Here is a 22,180-nt window from a genome sequence, read left to right on the forward strand (position 1 = left end):
AATTCTTCTCTATTATTTGATTTATTTACACTGTAGGCCCCAGCTATTAGCAAATTTAAAGAAAGACTCGATCAGTGCCCCTGTACTACTGAATAGTGATTGTGGTATTAGATGTGCAAAGATCAAACACGCACCAAAGAAATTTACCATAATTTATGTAGATTAATGATATCAACTCAACACGTACCAAAATAATAATAAACATTGTCATTAGCGACATAGAAAGGGTACAGAATTAAGTAATCTGGTCAAATTTATTACATTATCAACTTTCACATCCAAGATATGTTTGGGAAATGGTTTAAATAAGCTAGCTTGAAGTTTTGTGATATGCCATAACACGATTTGACTAAGTATGCGTGTTATTACTTCTGACGGTTATGTAGGCATTTATTTTTGTCAGATAAACTACAGTGAAGTATTGAAAACGAATATGTACAGTTTGATATATGGGATTATATTGTGATTTTTCTTAAGTCATTTCCATCTAGTCCATCACATTTTTAGCCATTTTCTCTTATGCTACGTTGGAGCAGGTAAACATAAACAAGCTGCAACCAAACTAGTTTCGCACGTGTGTGTGCATTTTACGCTTCGATGTAACCTCGCCTTTCAAAAAACCAATATCCCCCATCAGCAAGGTGTCAGCTTTGAAATAGAAAGGTCCCCTGACTATTAATAGAATGAAAATAACAAACGATTCCAATTTCACTTTCCAGTGAAAATAGCAAAGGAATCTAAGGTCACCGTGTAGTAAACATAGACCAATCACTAATAGTTCTATCTATAGTAAAAATTGTATCGTCCAGCTTCTTATTTTGGACTTGGAAGTTATCTTATGGTCAAAGTGTGACATTTTGTCAAATCTAGGCAATTTAACTTGCTTTTTTATTATTTTATTTTATTTTTATTTTTTCTCTTGTTTTGAGTATCAATTCCCTCCCACATGCACATCTGACTTTGACCCATGAAAGGTTTAAGTAATTTAAATTTTAATAATGATTGTCCAAAATATTTATGGGATGACCTGTCTCCCAGCTTTGCAATAAGTGCTAGAGAAGTAAAGTGGCTGTATTAAACTAATGTGAAACAAAAATGCCGCAACCTATACCTTTCTCTTCCAAATGACCAAAAGCAGATATTTTGCACTGCTTTCAGTTTCAGGCAACTAAAGATAGGATGGAGAGCTATTTTCAGTAGCCTCACACCTTTATTAATAATTAGGAATTTCGTTATTTTCATGTATGATATGATTAGGGAATTTAAGATATGGAGATAGCTTTGGTTAGCCACTTGTAGTTGATGACATTTGAGCAATTGTTGTATAAAATTTGGCATTGATACAGTATAATATTTTCCAGCAAAAATGGAAATGAAGTTGTGGGTTCTGTCTTCATTTAGAAAGCATTGTTGTTTGCCATGTGCAAGTTTAAGGCATCTATCAATAGCTGTCAAAGCAAAGAGGTATACAAAGCAGAAAAGCAAGAAGAAAAAGGAGACCCAGGAAGTTTTAAGTAGCCATGAAGAAAAGAGAATTCGCAAAAAGTTGTTAACAGTAAGCAGTATTTGTGTCTGTTGTAATTATTATATCATTTTCTCTTTAGATTGGAGAATAGGATGTCAGTAAATATACAGGTCAGTGGGAGATATTTATAAATACATTGTAAGAAAAGGGCCATGAAAGATTTTCATATCTGTATTTCACATCTCTGTTGATGCAGATAATCTTGCCTGATATGGCTAATGTACATAATAGAAGCTAGATTATTTTCAAGATATTTACACAGAAGATAATAGTTATGATAACAAGTTTAGACAAGTCAGCATGAGTTCACTTGTAAATACCTCAGCAGGCAAGTTAATCCATTTGTGTCTGTTACACATTAGATATTTCAATAATGGGTAATTAGACACCAAATATAGGGTCTACACCTGAACATTAGCATTTTCCCATCCTACATTCATCCAAACCCATTTGTCACCTTTCCCATCTAAACACCTTGTAGATGAAGAGCCCTGTTCCCTGTTACAAATCTTGGGTTAAAGATACATAAGAACATAAGAATGAAGGAGACTGCAACAGACCATAAGGCCTACACTAGGCAGCTCTGTATCCATCACCACCTGTTATCCCCATCCATAAAGTTGTCTAATTGTTTCTTTAAACAACTGATAGTTTCAGCCCTTACAACATGGTTACTAAGTGTATTCCATTTATTGACCACCCTATTAGTAAACCAATTCTTGTCTATTTCCTTCTTAAATCTAAATTTGTCCAGTTTAAATCCATTACTGCGAGTCCTGCCCTGTTGTTTTAATATGATGACCTTGTTTGCATCACCCTTGTTAAAGCCTTTGATCCACTTGAACACCTCTATTAGGTCACCCCGTACTCTGTGTCTTTCCAGAGAGTGTAAGTTAAGGTGCCTAAGCCTTTCTTCATAAGGCAAATTTCTGAGTCTATGTATCATTTTGGTTATTCTTCTCTGTACTGATTCTAGTGAATTGATGTCTACTCTGTAGGACGGAAACCAAAACTATACTGCAAAGTCAAGGATGGGTGTAACTATTACTAGATAGAGTTTGATAATTACCACTGCACTTCTATTCATTACCATCCTAGCAATGAAACCCATCGCTCTGTTAGCTTTATTCCTGGCACTAATGCACTGTTTCCTGGTTTTAAGGTCTGGACTCGCTAGAACTCCCAAGTCTCTCTCGCACTCAGTTTTCTCTAAAATCATGTTATCTAAGCTACACTTAGAGATTTTGAAGTTCATTTGCCATTTCACCAACCATGTGAACAATTTGTTAAGATCATCCTGCAGAATCTGAGTTGTCTCCTGACCTGATTTGGCATCCTATTTTAGTGTTGTCCACAAATTTACTAAGTTATTTATGTACATAGTGAACAACAAGGGACCCAAAACTGAGCTTTGGGGGACCCCATTAGTAACATTGCCCCACCTAGATTTTACTCCATTTATGGTAACCCGCTGTTTTCTGTTACTAATCCAAGCTCTAATCCGTTCTAACAATTTTCCTCCTATGCCATAGGCTTTGATTTTATTTAGTAGTCTCTGGTGTGGCACCTTGTCGAACGCTTTGCTAAAGTCAAGGTAAATAACATCGTAATTATCATTGTTATCTGACAGCACTTTCACAGCAGAGCCTGACAGCCAGAGATGATTTACATCCATTGCTTCATTATATGGCAACCTGTTCTACTCAGGTCCATTCAGACATAGTTTCATTATACTTGATTCCAAGGAGAATATCCTCCATAGCAGCAAAGCTGGGAAGAGATTTTGTGCTTGAGCTGCAAATTTGCTAGGGCAATGCAGTGCAACAGGAAGGGGACCATGGCAAGCAGCCAGACTGCTCATGCTCTCCTTAGCACACCAGACAACCAAGTCTTATCTAACAGTGTTTTACAAGGGAATGAATGTATGTGGGAGCTGAGGACAATTTTGCACCTTCCACACCCACACCTTCACACCATTTACAGAGTGACAGGGTACAGGAATGACCTTTCATTTGTGATCTGTTAAGATGGGAAAGGCAATGAACTGGTTTTGGATTGATATGGGGTTTGTGCCCCTCTTTTAAGGAGAAAGGAGTCCTTTGGTATGTGTGTATGTATATTGTCTTGATTAAATATTAGGAGTTGGAGTTCATTATGTAAAAAGAATCATCAAAGTGAAGGGCATAATGTGTATTGATTGAGCTCATCTCATGTCAGTTGTCACTGTTCATTTTTAATGGAAAAAAGTAATTTGATACTTCATCTTCACCACAGGGTATTGCAGATGTATAGTCTGTATTACGAATGATATACAAAAAGAGGAAAGTGTCATGTTTGTATCTAATGGAGGTGATGACATTGATTTCAGGAAACAGAAAAAAAACACACATTCCGTCAGTTGTATCCATGGAAAACTAAGTTAGAATTTGCTCAGCATTTGAAGCAAAGCCAGACATATTATCAAGGTAAAAGATTTTGTTGCATGTTTAGTTCATGGATTTTTTCTTTATGAAGTACTTGTGATATTCAGCTTATTGATTATATAAAATTTATAGTTGTATAAAGTAATTTTATATGATTTTTACCAAAGAATTTTTTTTTTTTTTTTTTTCACAGTTCTAATATTAAGGACTGGATAACTTACCAGTGATCATTCAAATTAAGATCCTTTATCTGGGAAAAGTGCTGCAGATTGGTAAAATAAAATAATATCACATTTGGAAAGATGGTCCTAAAACAGCTCAAATGAAAAAAGAATTAATCCAGAAAGTTGTATGCATTCCCATAGGGATAAACTTCAGGTTGACAGATATGTTTACATCTGTTTTTCAGATGGACTATTAGCAGTGAACAAGCCCTATGGCATTCCTATCCTGGGTCATCTGACGGATTTGGAAACCAGGCAAAACATTATTCAGACTCTTAGCTCAGGAGTAACTCCTGAAGGTATTCCATCCTTGCAAGATGCTCTACCTCTTCTCAAGGATCTGTATGATGTACCACACATGGAAATCATCAAGGCTCCAGAAAGGTATATTATTGTTTATTATAATTGAGAAGTATCCAAGTGTTTCCATACAGTGAAGAATATAATTTAGTTGTACTAGTGGAAGGCACTCCCATGGCTGCCTGAAATTATTTGGTATCAGAAGAATGGCAAAAATCTTGTGAGTCAAAACATGGGAAAATAGCCATGAACACAATACATTAGAAATATATTGCCTCCAAGTCTCTCATGTAGAACACCCATGGCTCCCAGGTGGCTAGCAACAGTCACCAGATTGGCCCATTCATCACACCATGGAAGAGATATTGTGTTATTGTCTGGATGAGGCTAAAGCAGGACAGTGTTAGATGAGGTGTTCAGTGTCTGTTTGGCGAGTTCATTTTGGGTAATTTGTATTCAACTAGACATGGTCTGTGTTGGTATTCTTAAATCTAGAAGGTGACCTGAATACAAATATGCTAATGTGGGTCTTAGTTGCCATTTAAGGGGTTTCTCTGTAGGGTTAGTGTCTGGGGGAGTTGACTGGAATAGAGAATTTGATGGCCAGCCTTGGAGTTCTTGTTTTGTTATCTGAGTCTGTAACCATTTAGGCCAAGAGGCTACTGAAAAAAACACAACCCAACTACACATTGGAGATATTCATAAAAAAAAGTACTACAATGATTAAATAAAGACTGCAAAATTATGAACAACAAGAAGAAAGAAATTGTAAAAGCATACAAATACAATGAATAGGGAAACAAAAACAAAAATGGAGGGATCTGTGAAACATCAAAAATAAAATTGAATGCACCTTTTACACATGAAGCAGTTGGAGTAACCTAAGGGAAAATGCCTTCACCAAAACAATAACTGAATGTCGTAAACAAACACTTTTCTAAATCTAAGTTTCAAACCCATTTATCTAGAAAACAGAAATATAATAATATATCATCTGAAAACCCAGCATCCGACAGACCAATCCCACTACTGTCCACTATACCCAAGCTGATGGAAAGATAAGTAGGAGAAAGAAACCGCCCCAAACTAACATAGATTCAAAGATGTTCACTCCACCAGCACACTTCCTACAATCGCCACCCAAGTGTTGAAGGAGTTCAAAAAGAAAATGCCTGAAAGCATAGTTATGGTATCATTAGTCATTAAAAGGTATTTGGTAAAATTTCTAGACATATGTTATCAGAAAAGGTTGTAGTGTTGAATCACAAAAAAATTCTTAGCTGACAGATAGTGCAGAGAAAACCAAATCACCCAAATTTCAGGGACCAAAAAAGTGTACAGTGGAGTTGTGGAAGGAGCATTACTCTCATCTATACTATTTAACTTCTTCACAAACTATTTCCCAACACCAGATTCAGAACATAACACCTTAGCACTCACCTATGCATATGACCAAATGATAACAATCTAACATAGCAACTACAAAATAATTGCTAAGAATGCACAAGCTAAATTAGATAAATTAGAACAGTGGCTTAAAGATAATAGAATGGAAATTTCACTCCAGAAATCATCATTAAATTGCTCATTCCAGACAATCATGAATCTAAGAGGTATCTAATACATATACTAACAGCTTTTTCCCCTTTACAAGGGAGGTGGCCATAGTCAAAGGCATAAATCCACTCCCACCCATTTCTACTCCACTCCCATTCACCATCCCTCCCTCCCTCTTTTCTTGGCTCCTTGTGGATGATGGGTCATCTCTGCATCTTGTCCACAGCACTGGGTTAGAAGCAGTGTAGCAAGACACAGCACATCCAAAGCAAGGCCACTTCATTTAACTGGTGACCCCCTTTCCATCCCCTCATGCAGAAAAAGAGAAGATGGGGAGAAATCCCTTTGCTCTGCATCAAATTATTTTTCATACATACTCCCTCACCCCCCACCCCCCACCCACTTCCTTCCATGCATCACAGAATCATCCATGCATAACCATTCTCCATTCACCCCTATCTTCTTTTACCCTATCCATCCATCTCATCCTTGGTCGTCCCCTGATGTTCTGTCCTTCCACCTCTGCTTTCCACACCTCTTTTATTAATCTTTCTTCATTCAGTCTTTCCATGTGTCCAAAATATCACAATACTCTTTCAACAGTTCTATTTCCCAACTCCCATTCCACCCCCATTCTCCTCTTCACCTCCTCATTTCTCATTCTATCCAGCCTAGTAACCCCTATTATATTTCTCAGGCACCTCATCTCAAACACATTCAAATTCCTCCTCACTTATGTTCCACATTTCTGTCCCATACAATACTGTCGGCACAATCATTCCTTCATACAATCTCCTCTTAGCATCCATTCCTAAATGTTTCTTGTTAAACTTTTTAATCCCCCAAGGCATTTATTTGCTTCTCTCACTCTTCACTCTACCTCCACCTCCATGCCTTCCTCTCCCACTTATTCCTTTTTTTCACATTTAAGCAGTTCACTTTAAGCACCTTCCTACCTTCTGTCCTTTTCCTTTTTCTCCATCTATCCTCCACTCTCAACTTACCTTCCACCAAAAAATTATCTGATATATCCCCACTCTCTCCCCTTAGAACACGTACATCCTTAACTCTTCCTACTATACTCCTGATTACCACTACATAGTCCATTAATGCTCTACTACCCTCTCCCATGTGTACTTATGCTGGACTTTCTTCCTAAACACTGTATTTGCTATCATCAGCTCTCTAGACATATCTTCACCATCAACTCTCCACTATGATTTTTTCCTGGAACTCCACACTTCCCAAGCACTCCGTCAATTAGTTAATTTCCTACCCTAGCATTAAGGTCTCCCAAATAGCACTACATTGACATTTCTCTCTAAACCCTCTATGCACTCATTTAAATCTAACCAAAAAGCCTCCCTTTCCTCTACACTCTTCTCACTACCAGGCCCATTCACTTACAAAAACCCAAATCTCCCTTCCCAGCTTCACCTTCATCCACATTCACCTTGAAGAAACCTCCTTCCACTCCACCACACATTTTCCTATCTCTTCACTTACTAGTATAGCCACCCCTTCTCTCCTTCATCCTTTCTTCACTCCTGAGACCCCCAAATACATTCCCAAACTCAAACTCATCCCACCCTTTCAACTTAGTTTCACTCAATGCCAACACATCCATCTTTCTTCTCACAAATATACTGCTTATCTCTTCCCTTTTACTCTCATCTGTTTCACATTAATGCTCATTGAAAGACCCAAACCTTAGGGTTCTGATAGGAAAATTCCTCCCAGACCCTCTTAAGCCTTTGCTTTTTTTTTTTAGGAATGTCCCCTTTGGTGCTACAGGGAGAAGGATGCTTAGTCCTATCCCCATCCCGTTTTTGTCGCCTTTTATGACTGAAGTGGGAAGACTTGGTGGCAGTATTCTTTTTCCCCACCACAGATCATAATGGTTTTAGTAAATGTTGACCTGTAAACAGAAGGATCTGCTAACTCATCCAAGGCATTCCTGTGGGATGTGCATTACAATACATTATTGTATGACAGATCATACATTATGTAGGCATACATTGTCAAACAAATACATCTTCCAGGGACCATTAAATAAGATATGTAAATAAGCACTGTTTGAAACTAAATACTTTTAGGTGGACTAGTGGTGTGACTCTCCTTGGGACCCAGCCAGAGACAAAGGCAAAAGTGCAGAAGAGCCTGCGAAGATCCCTTGCTGCCCAGATACCTCCTCTGACCTATTGGGCCATTGTCCTTGGCAAAACCAATCCTGAGACCTATACTGGCAAAGTTGGCATGGCACTGGAAGATGTGAAAGAGAAAGGCAAAGTGGTAGGTGAAGTTATGCAATAGCAGATGTTTACTCTGATTTTCACACTAATTTGACTGAAATTTATGGTAATTAAAGAATTAGGTTATTCCCCTGGACCATGATCACAGTCCTGGGGTATCATATGGGGGAGCTATAACATCTGTAATAAATAATCCCTGAGGTGGTTGGCCCACCAGTCTCTGCTTACAAGACAGAGTTGATGTAAATGACCATCTGTTATGTGATATTATTTATACACACATACATAAACCAAGTTACCATCCAGCATTCAGTTTCAGTCCAGAATAGGCCTGGCCATAGAACCAAACTACCCTAGATGCCACCATCACACAGAAGACACTAAACTCCTCATCCTACAGTGCCTTACACTAACAATCCCTAGACAACAGCACTGTATTTCTTCCTTGAATGACCTATGGTCCTGCCTGGTTGGCCATAGCCATATATCAGGAAGCCATGGGTCTACTGCAAAAGAGACCTGGGATACTATACAAAAGTAGAACATTGGCAGAATACATACATACATACATACATATATTAAAGGCTTTCTTCCCCCTTACACAAGAGGTAGCCAAAAAACAAAGGCATAGAAAGCACTCCCACCCATTCCATCCCCTACATACTCCACTCCCCTCTACCCTCTTCCCTCCCTCTTATCTTGGCACCTCCTGGATGACAGGTCATCCCTGCATCTTGTCCACTACCCTGGGTCAGAAACAGTGTCGCAAGACACTGCACATCCACAGTAAGGCGCTTCATTAATTCGGCGACCCCCCTCTCTGTCCCCTCATGGCAAAATAGATAAAGATAACAAAAAAATATTCCATGATATACTAGTGTTTAGTATGTTTAATTTCAAGCCCATTTACTACCAAAGGAGTACCATGGAGTTAGATCAAATATATATATATATATGTATATACATATTTTGTGTATTTACTTTTTCGTTTTATATGTTTTTTATTATTATTATTATCTTATTTGTTTATTTTGTTTATTTCTTTATTTTTTTTTTTTTTTTTTATGGAAGCTTATCTATGTTTATCCTACAGCCTGTCATCACTTTAAAATACACCAAAACTGCAGTGAAGGAGGCTTTGGTCAAGGTTAATTGCGTTCACCACAAGGTCCTTGTTAACAACAGTGAGACCATGAGTAGTCTAGTAGAGGTATGTAAGATATATTTTGGTTTATCCTCTTAACCAGTTTAACTTTTGCTGTGTTTTGTGACATAAGCCATTTATTCTATCTGCTGCTAAATGAAGGAAATCCACTTTGCAGCAAAAAAGTTTAAAATTGCCTTGGAATTTTTTATTAATTTTAATGAATATGACTGTAGTAACAGATCAACACAATAATGAAATTTTTGTTTGTATAGGTGAAAGTCCAGAATAAACGATGGCACTTCCTTCGGGTGTGGTGTGCATATAACTATAGCCCCATCCTGGGTGACATGCTCTATGGTGGTCGTGTACGCAGAGTTGGTGGGAATCCAGTTCTGATAAGTCCGCACAACATGACAGCTTACAGTCCTCCTGTAAGTACCATTACCATAAGTATTTTTCATACAAGTATTATGGGTGTATAGTTGCCCTGTAAGCATCGTAATATTGTACAGTCATCCTATATCATGACAGTATACAGCTGTCCTGTACCATTATTATGTAGTCATCCCATGTCATGGCAGTTGATAATTGTGTTGCATTGTAACATCACATCCTTATGTATCACATCAGCATAGCTATCCTTGTGGTAGATATCAGTTTTGTACTGTGATATTGTACAGTAGTACTGTTTCATGACAGCATGCAGTTGCCTTGTGAGTATTATGGCACTGTTTATTCTATGAATATTATAACAATGGCATCATGCAGTTGTTCTGTATGAATCATGACATTTCTGTCATTGTGTATCATTATAACATACAGTCCTTTATCATGAGCTCATAACTGCATTCAGTCCCACATTATATTGTACTCTATCACCTTCACCAGTATTTTCATCCTTGGGGACAGTATTGCTCTGATGAGATGGAGTCATAGAGGTACTAGAGGTGAAATGTAAGGTAGTAGAAGGGATAGATGATTAGTTTGAATTGAAAGGACTAGGACACTGCCTCCATATAAAGGTTTTTTTGAAGCATAGGAACTTAAAGTAGTATGCCCTTACTATGAACTTGGCTAGGAGTAAACTAGCTTCAGATGTCAAACCCTGCTGTGTAAATGCTGTGTCTTGCTGTATTGCTTCTGACCTGAGTAGTAGGCAGGGGACAGGAATGACTCTTGATCCACATGGAGCTAAGATATTAGGGACAAAACATGGGTGTGAGATAGGTAAAGGGTCAGTGTATACTTTCATTAGACCACCCCATCTTATACAGAGGAAGTGGCCTTTTGGTGTATATATATATATATATATATATATATATATATATATATATATATATACATATATATATATATATATATATATATATATATATATATATACATATATATATGTTTTTATAAATTTGATTGCTGTGTTTATTTATAACTTGTTTTTCTCTTCAGAAAATTTTCCCTTCAACTCTGTCGAGACTGGGGTTGAGTGAGAATACCCAAGAGCTTATCCCCTGTCATCTCCACCTGTACAATATATGCTTGGAGCAATATGGCACAAAGAAGACCTCATTAAATATTACAGCCCAGCCACCTCAACATTTCATATGGTCATGTTTCCAGCTGGGGCTCATGGCTGAGCCCATTGAAGAGGATGTGAAAGAAGAGGTTGAGATGATGTGAAGGGGAATTTATGGATGATGTTTGACTGCATTGCTTCTGACCCAAGAAGTGGATATATATATGTATGTGTATATATATATATATATATATATATATTTATATGATGTAAGCAGAGTAGGAAACACAGTAGTCTTAGTCTTGACTAAGACTCCTGTGTTTCCTACTCCGCTTACGTCAACCTGTCAGAATGTCTCAACATATATATATATATTCCAGGAGCTTTTTCTCCCTTACAAGAGAGGTAGTTAAGTCAAAGGCATGTACCTATTCCCACCTATTCCACTTCCCTCAACTACCCCTTCCTTTCATCTTAGCTCCTCATGGATGACGGGTCATCCAAGTATCCCACCCACTGCCCTGGGTCAGAAGCAATGTAGCAAGATACTGTACATTCACAGCATGGCACTTCACTTAAGCAAGAGAAGACTGAGAGAAATCCCTTCGGACTATGTCAAAATATAATTCACACAAAAGCAACCCATACTAAAGAGGAAAACTTTGAATGTGTTTGAGATGAAATGTCTGAGAAGTATTGTAGGGGTTACTAGGTTGGATGGAGTGAGAAATGAAGAGGTGAGGAGGAGGGTGGGAGTAGAAAAGGAGATGGCAGGTAGGGCTGATGAAAGATTATTGAGATGGTTTGGATACATGGAAAGAATGAGTGATGAAACATAAGTAAAAGAGGCATGGAAGGCAGAGGTGAAGGGAGTGAACTTGAGGGGATGACCAAGGATGAGATGGATGGATAGGTGAAGGGTGCATTGAGCAAGTGGGGAATGTTTGTTGAGCAAGGAAGGGAGAAGGAAGGAGATAGGGATGAGTGGAGAGTGACTGTGTACAGATGATACTGTTATTCAAGGAAGGAAGGGATGGGGCGGGGGTAGGGGGTGTTTATGTGTGAATGATATTTTGATGTAACCCAAAGGGATTTCTCCCCATCTCTCTCTCTCTCTCTCTCTTTTTTATGAAGGGATGGAGAGCAGGGGTCACCTATTAAGTGAAGTGGCCTTGCTGTGGATGTACTGTGTCTTGTTATATTGCTTCTGATATAGGTCAGTGGCCGGGATACAGGGATGACCTATCATTCACTAGGAGCTAAGATGAGAGGGAGGAAAGGGTGGTGGAGGGGAGTGGGGAGAACTTAGCTACCTCCCTTATAAGAGGGAAAAAGCTTTTGGTATATAGATAATATATATATATATATATATATATACACACACACACCAAAGGCCTTTTGAATCAAGTGAAGTGGTAGGAAGATGAAGTCAGGAAGTTGTGTATATAAACTGATTATGATATAGATTTTGTCTTATTATCCCAAAGTCTTTCACATTTATCACTCAATAATACTGTTGCATTCTAAGAAACCTGAAGGATGAATGAGTTCATATACTGTGTACTGCTCCTTTGAACAAGGGGCAAGTGAAGTTGCACAGAGGGTGGAACACAAGTTTGTGTATATAGTAGGTTGAAGAACTTAATCCATTCTCTTTAACTTACCTCAGTAGACAACTTTGTTAAATCTGTGACATCAGTCAATATATACATCTTTTTTGTTAATAGTCTATTTTTTCTGTGTTTGGTGTTGGACTTAAGAACCTCCTCCAACTTGCTCATCTGAATTTGGGAGGATGCCCACAAGGAGCCCACTGTGGTTTGGTGGTCTGTGTGCATCTGGGGCCGAATTTATAGAAGATCCTAGCCCCTAAGTCTAGACATAAATCTTCAAAATGGAAGAGATTTTACCTGAATCACTATGTCAGCGACCTAACTGATTATGTCTAGACATTCTAGACACACATTAGGTCACTGACATAGGGATTTAGGTAAAAGTCCGCCATTTTGAAGATTTATGTCTAGACTTAGGGGTTAAGATCTTTTATAAATTTGGCCCCTGGTCTGCATGGGTATTTCAGTGTCTGTTGAAACCATAGCCATGTTACAGAGGTTAGGAAGGGCATCCACTCTGGGTAATGGCATCCATCTGCTGCTCACCTCAAACCTGAGGTGACTTTGACATTACTGCAGTGGCATAATGTGGACACCATCTGCTTTTGTGTATCAACTTTTCTGAACCACCTATAAGGTTGAGGTTCAAGTGGGTATTAGCCTAGCAAACCATGGGGAGTGAATTTCCACAAAATGGCTTTCTGAATTCCATGGCTTACTACATGGACAACATCCATGTAATCATAACCAAGCAATTCAACATTCCCACCCATTGCCCTGGGTCAGAAGCAATGTAGCAGGACATATATTTGTATCTAAATGCACAGATGACCCATCATCCATGGGGGGTGGGGAGAGTGAAATGGGTGGGAATAGGTATGTGCCTTTGACTTAGTTACCTCCCTTATAAGGGGGAAAAAACTCTTGGTATATAGACAGAATATATAATATTTTTCATTTTAATAGAGTATGGTCACTGTTTACTGATAAAATGTGTGTTGCTCTTTAATACAGTATCTGCCTAATTTAATTTATTTATTTTCATTTTCATATATTAATTTGTTATTATATATATATTTTTTTTTTTCTATTCTGTGCCTTGCTACATTGCTTCTGACCCAGGGTAGTGTGTGGGATACAGGGATGACCCATCATCCATAAGGAGTTAGGATGAGAGGGGGGAAAGGGTGGTGGAGGGGAGTGGAATGGGTACATGCCTTTGACTTGGCTATCTCCCTTTTATGTGGGAAAAATATTTACATATAGATAGGCCATTCTTGCATGACAAATTAGTTGGGTACCCAGTTACCCATGGGCCCTAGACCAGTGGCACACTATGCCTATTGGTAAATCTGGCTCTGCTCTCATTTACCATACTTTGATTTGAAATTAATTATCATTGGTTTTGCATCTCCTTACTGCCTAACCTAAATATTTCCTTGATTTCTTTGAGTACCCCTTTCTAATTGCCAATTGTTACACAATTTGTTTTGCTTTCTGCCTTTTATTTCTTTCTTTTCATGCTAGTAAATTTTCCTTCTTGCATCATGCCACAATAATGCACTAACTTTTACCTGCTATTTAATGGGTGGTACTGGGTACATGGATTTTGACTTGGCTACTTCCCTTGTAAGGGGAACAAACCTTTGGTACATAGATATATTTCTCTAATCACTTTCTCCTCTTCCCCTAATCACTTCTTCACGTTTTCTTTTTTTTTTGCAATTGAAATTGCTCCTCATCTTGTGTACTTATTCACCCTATCTATCTTTGTTTAAGCTCTGATATTTTCTTCATTCGTCCTGGCTTTCTATTTTCCAGTCTTCCAACTTAAATCTCTTTTCTTTTAACTTGTAATCATCACCTTTCATTTTTTCAAATTCTCTCTTTTTGGGTTTCTTATGAAAATGTAATATCTTCTCAGCAGTTACCTTTTTATCAAATGCATTCATATTTTTGTCTTTATCATATCTTCTATTACATTCTTCAGTATTTAATTTATTATGGTTATGTTTTGTTGTATTTAGCTGTTCTAAGTTACTTATCTACTTTTTTTAATAATTTTTATTTATTTATTTATTTATTTAACTCAGTTGTTTGATGGTTCTTTTTGGGGTGAGGAGAGTGTAAGGCTGATATATTCCATCACCTCTGGTTTCTCCTAGAGAGCCGAGTACACTATTTTTTGAGGCAGTACGTGCGAGGGAGAGGATGAGTGGAGACCGCGGGTAATGGAGGGAGTTGGGGTATGATTTTTTTTTTTTTTTTCATATGAAGAGTGAGCCTGTGAGGGATTGACCTGGAGTTTCTAGTGGAACACGTGAGAAAGGAATAGGAGGATATGTAGGGAGTCCCATTATCGTTCTGGTGGAATCAAATATTGCATGTGCACTCGCGTAGACGCAGCAACCTTTCCTGCATGGCACACGGATACAAAATCACAAATACATCGCAAACAACACAACTACACTCAATATCTACACGCGCTTTCTCTCTTTCTGAAATTAATCTATTTTCTAAATGTCTTTCCTACTGCACCTTCTCATTTCATTTTGTTGAACAGTAAAAACATTTCCGTCTTTTTGACTGTCCCAACGACTTAACCTTTGTTCCCTTTTCTAAATTTGTTGGTTGAGATTTTTGTTAATAAGTGTCCCTAAACAAGAATCCCAGTCCTCAAAACCCGATCCCGCGAAAGCAGGTGGCCTTTTCTGGACAGCCCATAGCCACATAGTCCTTCGGGTGGGATTATTGTGAAAGGAAAATTCGTCTGATGGATCGTAGTGGTCCCGTGAATGTAACTCCAGGCCAGAAAATTCTATCATACTCGTCTTCGGTTTTCTCTCTGGCACAATGAGACAAGGATCTTTTATTTATTAATTTATCTATCTATCTATTTCACTGTGCAGGTGAGCTTGGTTGCAGTTTGTACATTTGGCTGGGCTTGATCGTAGGGTACCATGCTTGGGGGCTGAGTAATGTGCACATAGATCTTCTAAGGATTCCATGGCAAATAGTAACAAGACATATACTCATAAATATCAACAAATGCTAACAATATTTATTTAGTTTTACTATTTTTCATATGCATTGGCAAACAAATGGCGATATCGTTGTCAGGCGTGTCCAAAGCAATTTCTACCATCATGTCACCCCAAGTCACCAGTCCACCGATTCCGTGCCAGTCCCCGGGACTAAGCCAGCTGACATGTCCCACTAATAACTACGAGCATCAGAAGGTTCAGAATGCCGCTGTCAAGTTCATCACGGGTTCGCGATGGAGCGACTTCAGAACCACTGAGTCTCTACACCGAATTTCCGACATCCGTCCACTCAACCAACACAAACACAAACTTCACTCAAGACACATAGAAAAACTGCACGACAGACACAAACACCTGATACAACACATTACACCTAGACCACACCGTACAGACTATCTGTCAGCTGCGCCCGTCCTAAGTGCGGTGTACACGATAAGACGTGTATAACCGTACCTATTAATAATACACCCCTTCACCAGCTTTGACTGGTGATAGCAATAATGATGAAATAATAATAGTAATAATAATATTGCATGTAGCCCAATAATTGACAGGCTACAAGCATACACAACTCAAACCCAACCTGGGGAAAAGCAGGAGAGCTCATGCCTTACCTGGGGCTAATCAGGAACGCGCTCTACACGCGGGAAGTGAACTCTACTCACTTCCCGTAAGATACACACACACACCTCTCACGAACATAGCCACGACCCACGCACAAACATCTACACTTACTTTTTCTTCGACTAAAATTCGCTTCCTTTCGAACTTTCTCTTATACTACATCTCATTTCAGTTCCCACTAAAGATTTTTCTGTTTTTCCACCTTTCTCTCCTACTACGCCTCCTACCATTTTCTGAACTTTTGGTGATTGTAATCTGTTTTTAATCCCGGCGTCGGCGCCGCCGTCCAAGCTCCCAGTCCATTTCTCCCGAGCCACGACCACCAGCAGCCCCTAATCGCTCGCTAATTCGCCCGGTGGCAATAGCCCTCTTTTATACACTACTATCTTTTCATTTTCTTACAGACATTCTTCCCCTCCCACAAAAAATGATCTCGCTCAAGCGGGTGGTCTTTCCTAGGAATTCAGAATTCAGTCCACAAAATCCACTCGTAGACATTCTAAATCTCCACCCAGTTCAAATCGACCCTTCTGGTGAGTACCATCTCACGTGGGCATCCCCGGCAACCAATGAAGCGGCTCGAAAGGCGACGTCCACTCCTTTAGACGCTTCCATCTCATTGTCAGTAACAGAATTCTGCCCAATCTTCATGCGAAAAAGACCCTGAAGAAACAACGCCGAAAAACAATGAGGTCTCGCATGAATCCATGGACTATAGTTGCCATCACATAAACATGACCGACGTTTACAAATGGAACTGTAGTGCGCTCAGGAAAAGACATGAGCTCACAAGACATAACCTCGCAATACCATAAATACTACCAGAGAAGAAGCCTTTTAGCATATACATCAGATAGAGGGGTGAAGTGGATGCATCCAGGAGATATCCTTTGGGGAAAAGAACAATAAATTTGGTTGATCTATATTCAAATCGAATAAAGCTTTTATTTTACGTTTCATCTGTGTTTACATGTTAAAAAAATCTTCTTTTCTCATAACATTTCTCAGCACTGTGAGGCCTTATACTTGAGTCTTTGGAGCACAGAATCAAGGACTTAGACCCTGAACACCACCGATTCATAACATTCTGCAACAAGCACCTACTCTTTCATCTTCCCCCTCAAAACACGATCAAACGAGACCAAATTTTGGGTAATAAAACACTTCAGCCATCACTTCACAACTTCCTTAAAAGATCTAACAGCCCCTGACCAACTAGATAACGTCAACGTCGACGCCTCCCAAAGATGAAAGCGCCGGGATAATCTTTGGTTAATAAATCCTCTCTTCGTCTTTTGTCCTCTCTCAGCCCTCTTCTCTTCCCCCTTCGCCTATCTCTCCCCGTCCCTCTTTCCTCCTCCTCCTCCTCCTCCTCCACTTCTTCCTCTCCCTCCCCCTCCTTCTCCTCCTCCTCCTCCACTGCCCACAGACAGGTGACTCAGGATAATATGACCGCATAGCTTGGTTTCATTCTGCCCCATCCCTCCCTCCCTCCCTCCCTCCCACACCTTTCCTACCTCCGCTTCCCGTTCTCTTCAGTCTCGCTTAGCGTATAGTTTCCTTTTTACATCGCCTCCCTTTTGTCGTGCCTTTTTTCCCCCTCGTGTCTTCCTTTGCTCCGATGGCGTAGTAGTAGAGTTCGCGGCCGCTACTACGACAGTCAGGGTTCGAATCCCGCCCAGGGCTGAAATAATTTCAGTATAATTGCGCTGCGAGTCGTTACTCCAACTCTCGTGGCCGGGGAGTTGAGTGTGTGTATGCGCGTGTAAGGTCACAACATTGCCTATATATATGAGCTCTGATCTCTCTTCCGGGAGGGAAATGGCTGTCGATCACGAGTCTAACACGTGATCCAAGACCATGGTGAATCACTCAAACACGCATACACACACACACATACATGCATATATACATACATACATACATACATACATACATGCATGCATACATGTATACATACCTCTATACATACATACTGTATATACATGCATACATACAAAATACATACATACACACGTACATGCATGCTTACATACAAACATATATAATCATGAAAAACCCACAGTCGGAATAAAAGGAAACTTAGAAGAAAGTATAACTTCTATATTTCCTGAAGAGGACTATAGCTATTAGCCGAAATATAGAAGTTATACTTTCTTCTAAGTTTCCTTTTATTCCGACTGTGGGTTCTTCGTGATTATTATTTACAAATGTGCTACAACATTTTGTCTAAACAAATATATATACATACATACATACACATATACATGCATGCGTACATAAAACATATATACTTACATACGTACATACATGCATACATACATACATACATACATACATACATACATACATACATACAACTAGGTAAATGCATATATGCATACTTACATACAAACATATATACATACATAGATACGTACATAAATACATACATACAAACTTACATACAGCAACTCACCCAGAAGAATACAGGTACATACGCACGCACATACACACATGCACGCACGCACGCACACACGCACGCAGCTCTCAGTAACTCTTCTCTCTCCAGTTAAGGAGGACGCGCGTCTTGCCGCCTGCCCGAAGAAATCTCGTTTTTCTCTCCTGTGCGTCCTTATCCTCCGTGGGATCTGCAGGGAGCCCAGGTGGGATTAGAGGAAGGTCCTGTGGGAGCAGAATCCCTCTAGATCTTTGCTAGGAGAACCTGTGTGTGGATTTGTAAAACCTGTGTCTTTCTGGGATGAAGATGATTGTGTGTGTGTGTTCGTGCGTGTGTCTTATTTACCTGAAGATGTTCTCATACGTTTTGTGGCCTCACGAATGTATGTTATTTATCAAATGTGCCTGTTTCTTGAAAGCGTCACTTCGTTTGAGGCCCTTGTGGGAGAACCAGAAGGTAGAGAGGGCTGGAGATGCTGGACAGAGTTGATCTGTTGAAATTGAAAGTGGATTTGGGCAGGTATACCAATCACAGAGGCGTCTACTTCGGAGTGGTGGTTCCCGTACGCTAGAAAAGAATTTCTCAAAATTAGTGGTATCTTTCTCTTTCTCATCATGTTCTCGTTTCTGTATAATTCTCAAAATAGTTAGTTTTCCATATAGAATATCTCCCTAAAAGAAATACATATAAATGTGATTTGCTAATATCTACCCTGTAAATCTTCAATTGAAAAATATTAGTCATGGTAGCAATATTCTTAAGGAAATGCAGACATGAAAATAGTCACGGAAGAAATATACTTGAGAAAGTGCATACATACGAATGGGTAGATGTCATTATTATGAAAACAAAAGATGAATCATAAACAACGTATTGAGTCGGGTTGGAGAAGAAAATCTGGGAAACGTAAAGTAATCTGTGGGATGTAGTGCCATTATTATTATTATTATTATTATTATTATTATTATTATTATTATTATTATTATTATTATTATTATTATTATTATTATTATTATTATTATTATTATTATTATTATTATTATTATTATTATTATTATTATTATTATTATTATTATCATTTGTATTATTATTAATTATTATCAGTTATTATTATTATTATTATTTTCATTATTATTATTATTATTATTATTATTATCAGTTATTATTATTATTTTCATTATTATTATTATCATTATTATTATTATTATTATCATTATTATCATTATTATTGTTATTACAGGTACTATTATTATTATTTTCATTAATATTATTATCATTATTATTATTACTATTATTATTATTATTACTATTATTATCATTATTATTATTATCATTATTATTATCATTATTATTATTATTATTATTATTATTATTATTATTATTATTATTATTATTATTATTACTATTATTATCATTATTATTATTAATGTTATTATTATTATTATTACTATTATTATTATTATTGTTATTATTATTATTATTATTATCTTTATTATTATTATTATTATTATTATTATTATCATTATTATTATTATCATTATCATCATCAATATTATCATTATTATTATCATCAACATCTTGTGATCGACGACTTTTTGCCATGACTGGCTGTCTTCCTGTAACTATCCCGTTTAAGCTTCTTGTCACTTCCTGTTGTATAAATATTTGCTCATACGTGTCCTATTTTCTTTGATATAATATCTTTTAAACTTTTAATTCTCCCTTTCACGACGATATAGTACTATTGTTTTTACTAAAACGTATGCTCTTAATTTAGTTCATTTTGAAATTACTTTGGTCCCAAGACTTCACAGCTGCTGTCAGTATCTTACTTTCTTCGTTATTATTATAATTTTTTAGCTGTTAGCATTCTAAACAAGAAATTTTAATTTATCCACATTTTTATTCCACATATTTTTGTTGAGACTTTGTCTAAGACAGGCTGGTTTCTTTATCTTTATTCTTAGTTCATCGTTCTCTATTCCTCCTCCGCCATTAAGCTTACGTTTACTTGTTGCAAAATCTATAGCTTTACTCCTCTTCTCTTCTAAGAACACCATCTGCATATGCTAATTCCCTAACGATACAGTTAGTCAACCTTCCTCCCTCTCTTTTATATTCACAGCTTCTAGTTACCCATTCTAAGATTAGGTTAGATAACAACGGCGAAAAAACGCACCCGTCTTAGACCACATCTATTAAATGTTCCAGCTATCTTAAGAATTCTCGTTATTTTCTACATTACATCTGTATGTATACTGTCGTAGGCTTATATATAATCGACAAAACATAGAACAATTTCATTTTCTAGATATTCCTAGGTTCTTCATCAATATGCACAATGCAAATAGTTGACCTACCGTGCATCTACAACTCGTAAAACCACACTGGCAGTCTCCTAAATTCTTTACTGAAGAAACTAAACGGTTGTGTACTATTCTAGTATCCACTTTATATATCACACATAGCTATTTGTTTGCTTATATATTCATTTATTTATCTTTATTAATTTGTTCATATATTTTATATAGTTATGTATGTTTTTATTCAATTTTGGTTACATATTTATTAGTTTTTTAATCTATATATCTATTTATTTATGTATGTATTTATTTATCTGTCTAATTATTACTTATTTACTTATTTAATTATTTAATTATTTACTCATTTATCTATCTTCTTGTGTGACCTCCTTCATTATCTCTTATTTTCCCAATATAATTTTGTTGTTTTGATTGCATTGCGATGATCAGGATGATCCGCAAAGGTTTATTGTTAATTCATAGTTTGACGCACATTTATCTATCTTGTAAATCCGCCCCAGTACCACCTGTCACATGGTTGGATTGCTGGCGACTAAATGGCCTCCTCCAGCTGGTTTCCCGGCTGTGTTGGATAGCCAGATGGTAGAAAATAAACAATATCAAAGAAAGACACACTCCCTAAGTGTCAATGACGATCCAACACTGTTATGAGTTACTAACTTAAGTCTTTCCCATGCGCAGCTACTCTGCAGAGCCGAGAGACGGGAGTCCTGGAGGCTAAGTGATGCCCACATTGCTGGCATTTAATCCCCGGTGCGAATATTTATATATCAATCATTCATTTACAATCCACTGCTGGACAAAATCCTCTCTCAAAAACCTCCAGAAGTCGCACAACTCTGGCAAATTCTGCCACGTCACTCCTGCAAACCTTTTCCGTCTCGCCTCTCCATGTTTCTTTTATCTATTTCTTCTGTGCTTCTCTTTCGCGGGGTCCAGTGAGTAATACACTCAGTATTGATATCGACATTCCTCTCTGTGCAATCATTTATCTCCATCACCTTCGTTAATTTCTAAGTCTCTCATCCGTAGATCATTACAGGCATTATCAATTTATTTAAAAAATTGCGTAGTGATGTACCTAATTTATGTTTTATTTATCTATTTCTATTCTTGTCTTATTCATTTATTTATATATTTTGGTTCTGAAAAAGAAAGGACAACATTGTCCTTCTACTGAGGTTATTAAAGAAA

At 37.7% G+C, this 22,180-nt stretch overlaps 2 protein-coding genes across 5 annotated transcripts in view; both read left to right on the top strand.

The window, feature by feature from the left end:
• The first annotated feature begins 221 nt into the window (after window positions 1-221).
• Window positions 222-11,188, top strand: LOC143034411 (mitochondrial mRNA pseudouridine synthase Rpusd3-like). 3 transcript variants are annotated; one of them, XM_076200420.1, is made up of 8 exons: window positions 222-353; window positions 1,362-1,555; window positions 3,894-3,990; window positions 4,358-4,556; window positions 8,126-8,321; window positions 9,375-9,491; window positions 9,701-9,859; window positions 10,875-11,188. In XM_076200420.1, exons 2-8 carry the CDS (start codon window positions 1,367-1,369, stop codon window positions 11,103-11,105), a joined length of 1,188 nt encoding a protein of 395 aa, XP_076056535.1. In that variant the 5' UTR covers window positions 222-353; window positions 1,362-1,366; the 3' UTR covers window positions 11,106-11,188. The 3 variants fall into 3 exon arrangements, with proteins under 3 accessions (XP_076056535.1, XP_076056536.1, XP_076056537.1); XM_076200421.1 differs by lacking the exon at window positions 222-353 and adding an exon at window positions 519-576; XM_076200422.1 differs by lacking the exon at window positions 222-353 and adding an exon at window positions 642-663.
• Window positions 11,189-18,609: 7,421 nt separating this feature from the next.
• The window catches only part of LOC143034413 (neuroblastoma suppressor of tumorigenicity 1-like), an 11,508-nt gene continuing 7,937 nt past the window's right edge, over window positions 18,610-22,180 (top strand). The window contains exon 1 of one of the 2 annotated variants that reach the window (XM_076200423.1): window positions 18,610-18,867. The gene's annotated coding sequence lies outside the window, so the exon portion shown is untranslated. The remainder of the gene's footprint in view (window positions 18,868-22,180) is intronic. The other variant, XM_076200424.1, reaches the window with a different exon arrangement.

This window comes from Oratosquilla oratoria, chromosome 17 (assembly GCF_046742065.1).
Source record: "Oratosquilla oratoria isolate Oo_2021 chromosome 17, ASM4674206v1, whole genome shotgun sequence".
NCBI lineage: Eukaryota > Metazoa > Arthropoda > Malacostraca > Stomatopoda > Squillidae > Oratosquilla > Oratosquilla oratoria.